The sequence below is a fragment of the Halichoerus grypus genome, chromosome 1 (genome assembly GCF_964656455.1).
Source record: "Halichoerus grypus chromosome 1, mHalGry1.hap1.1, whole genome shotgun sequence".
Lineage (NCBI taxonomy): Eukaryota > Metazoa > Chordata > Mammalia > Carnivora > Phocidae > Halichoerus > Halichoerus grypus.
In genome coordinates this window covers 120,711,046-120,713,749 of record NC_135712.1, presented here as the reverse complement: position 1 = coordinate 120,713,749, position 2,704 = coordinate 120,711,046, and the positions used below count along the sequence as shown (strand labels likewise).

Here is a 2,704-nt window from a genome sequence, read left to right as displayed (position 1 = left end):
TCATCTATCTATCATCTATCTATCTATCTATCATCTATCTATCTATCTATCTATCTATCTATCTATCTATCTATCATCTATCTATCTATATCATCTATCTATCTATCTATCTATCTATCTATCTATCTATCTATCATCTATCTATCTATCTATATCATCTATCTATCATCTATCTATCTATCCAGGTATCCTTGCCTGCTACCGATCAAGGCATTTTAGCTAAAAAACAAAACAAAAACTAACAAAAACAAAAACCGCAGCTGCCCGCTCTCTACGATGAAGATGCTTCATCTCTGACTGTTGGCATGTGCTCACAGTGTGTCATGGAGGATCACTAGGGCCTGAAGCCAGCTGGCAATATTGCGGGAGCAGTTCATTCCTGGAACAGGCGTCTCCGGGCCTTGCGGGAGGCACCCGGGGGGCGCTGGGGGCGCGCGTGGGGACCTGGACTCGGAGAGGGAGGTAGAGGTTGGAGTGGCGAGTTGGGGAAGGGCTCCAGAAGGTGGGCGTCCAGGTTGAAGTAGCGGAGAGGAGAGCGTCTCTTTGGACTGGGGGTGGGGGCCCAAGGCCAGGGATCTGGTACGGGGCCCTGCGGGTGCGGGCTGGCCACCCTTCCAGCGCAGGGGCGGAGCCCAGGGACGGAGCCCGCAGCAGGGTCCATCCGAGGCGGCAGGAACTCGGGGTCCGCGTCTGCCTCGTAGGCCCCTTCTTGGGCGGCCATCTCTGGGACAGGAGCGCAGAAGAATCCCTGCTCGACGGCGACTTGGTGCCCGGGCGCGTTCAGGAAAGCGGCCTGTTGCAGGCCGGCAGGCGAGTGGCCCTGCCCTCCCGAGCGCAGGAGAGCCTCGGGGACCAGCACGAGGGTGAGCTCTCCGAGGGTCACTTGCAGGGCCGACGTTGGCTCGGGCTCGAGCACCAGGTCGACGTCGTCCAGGAGCAGCTGCAGGGCACAGCCGGAGGCCAGGACCACCACGGAGGTGAGTGCGCCGGCGGCCGGGGACCCCCCCAGGCCTTCCAGGCCCGCAGGCTCCTCGGTTCGGCGGCGCTTGGCAGGGCGGGATCCTCCGGGCGGCGGTCCCCAGCAGGGCTCAGGGTAGGCGCTGGGGCTGCGGGGCTGGCTGCCCATCACCTGGACGGCGCTGCGGGCGGCGCTCCCGGGGCCTGTTGGAGGGTGTGAGGGCCTGGGTCCTGCACGCAGTGACAGCTCTCGACGACAGGTGAGGCGGCCGGGGGCGGCGGGGCGCGGCGCCGGGCGACGCAGAGAGTGCCTGGAGTTCTGGGGGCGCCTCCTGGGAGGCCGGCAGTCCTGGGGTTCTGGTGGCGCAGCAAGGGCGCAGGGCTCAGCCTCGGGCGTTCGAATCCCTGGTTTCTCACACTGACCGATCTGCGCGGATCTTTCAAGTGACGCCGGCGGAACCAAAGTCGCAAAATGTCACGCTAGGCTCCGCCCCTTCCGAGGCTCCGCCCCGTAGAGATCGCGGTATCTGTGCAGGCCAATAGCCGAGGCCGTGGTTAAGGAAATACTTTTATGGGCTTATAGAAGGCAGAACACTTGTGTAACTCATTCTTAGAAAACGAAGGTATACCAATAATAGAACTTAAAACATTGTTCACCTTTAGGACTAATGCTTTCCTGTGATTTCATCCATTCTAGAGAAAAGACCACTCAAATAGATCACTCCCCGCCCTCCCTCCCCCCACCCCCTCACCCCCAGTAAAATGGACTTACCCAAATGCTCCATAAAATTTCTTTACGACTGGGTCTATCATTTCAGGAGTAAATGAAAAATACTGATTTCTCTTTAGGAAAACTTCTGTTTTAATACTAAAGTAAAATATTTGTACAACTTTCTTCCTGAAGGTTAAGGTCGTTATAAAATTAATAATACCAATAGCAATTAAAACAATATAATTAAATTGTTTTCTTGAGCAATTATTATGACATATCCACCATTTACTGTTTAAAAAAGTGATCTTTTTCTTTAAAAAAAACCCAACACTTTATTGAGATATGACTGATATACAGAAAGCTGTATATATTTAATGTATACAGTTGAATTCGGAAGAAGTGAACACCCATGAAACTATCACCGCAATCAATGCCATAAACATATCTATCACCTACAAAAGCTTCCTCCTGCCCTATTTAAAACAAATGATCTTTTCAGTCTTCACAACAGCTGACACTGGGAGTGGTAAGCTGAGTTATCCAAAGTTAGATACCTAGTTTGGGCTAGATGTGGGAATCAAATGCAGATTAATCTGGTTTTAGATCATCGACTCTTTACTCATATGTTTATTGTATATATCTAGGAGTGGATAACTAATTGGTACTATGTGTGTCTTTTCAAATTAATAGGTAATGCTTCCCTCTGGTTTTTTTCCCAAAATGGTTTTCATAGTTTACACTTTTATGAGCAGAGTATGTTTCTATTTCACTACATCCTTGCAAACATTTCTTACTGCAAAACTCTTAAATCTGGTGTAGGAAAATGCTCTCATTGTGTTTTCATTCTGCATTTCTGATTGCCAGTCAGGGTGGATCATTTTTCACAGGCTTATTGGTCGTTCTTTCCCCCCCCCCTTTTTTTCTTATTGGCCATTCTTATAACTTCTCTTTGAAATGTTCCTATTTTCTATTATTTTTTTATTTAAAAAATGAGTTTCAACACTTCTTTCAATTTTATGCAGTGCTGGTAACTTC

The 2,704-nt window shown here is 49.9% G+C and overlaps 1 protein-coding gene across 1 annotated transcript; it reads right to left on the bottom strand.

The window, feature by feature from the left end:
* Positions 1 to 373: 373 nt before the first annotated feature.
* LOC118552126 (proline-rich protein 23A-like) lies at positions 374 to 1,126 on the bottom strand. Its single transcript, XM_036092165.2, has one exon. It carries the CDS (start codon positions 1,124 to 1,126, stop codon positions 374 to 376), a length of 753 nt encoding a protein of 250 aa, XP_035948058.1.
* Between the last annotated feature and the right edge of the window lie 1,578 nt (positions 1,127 to 2,704).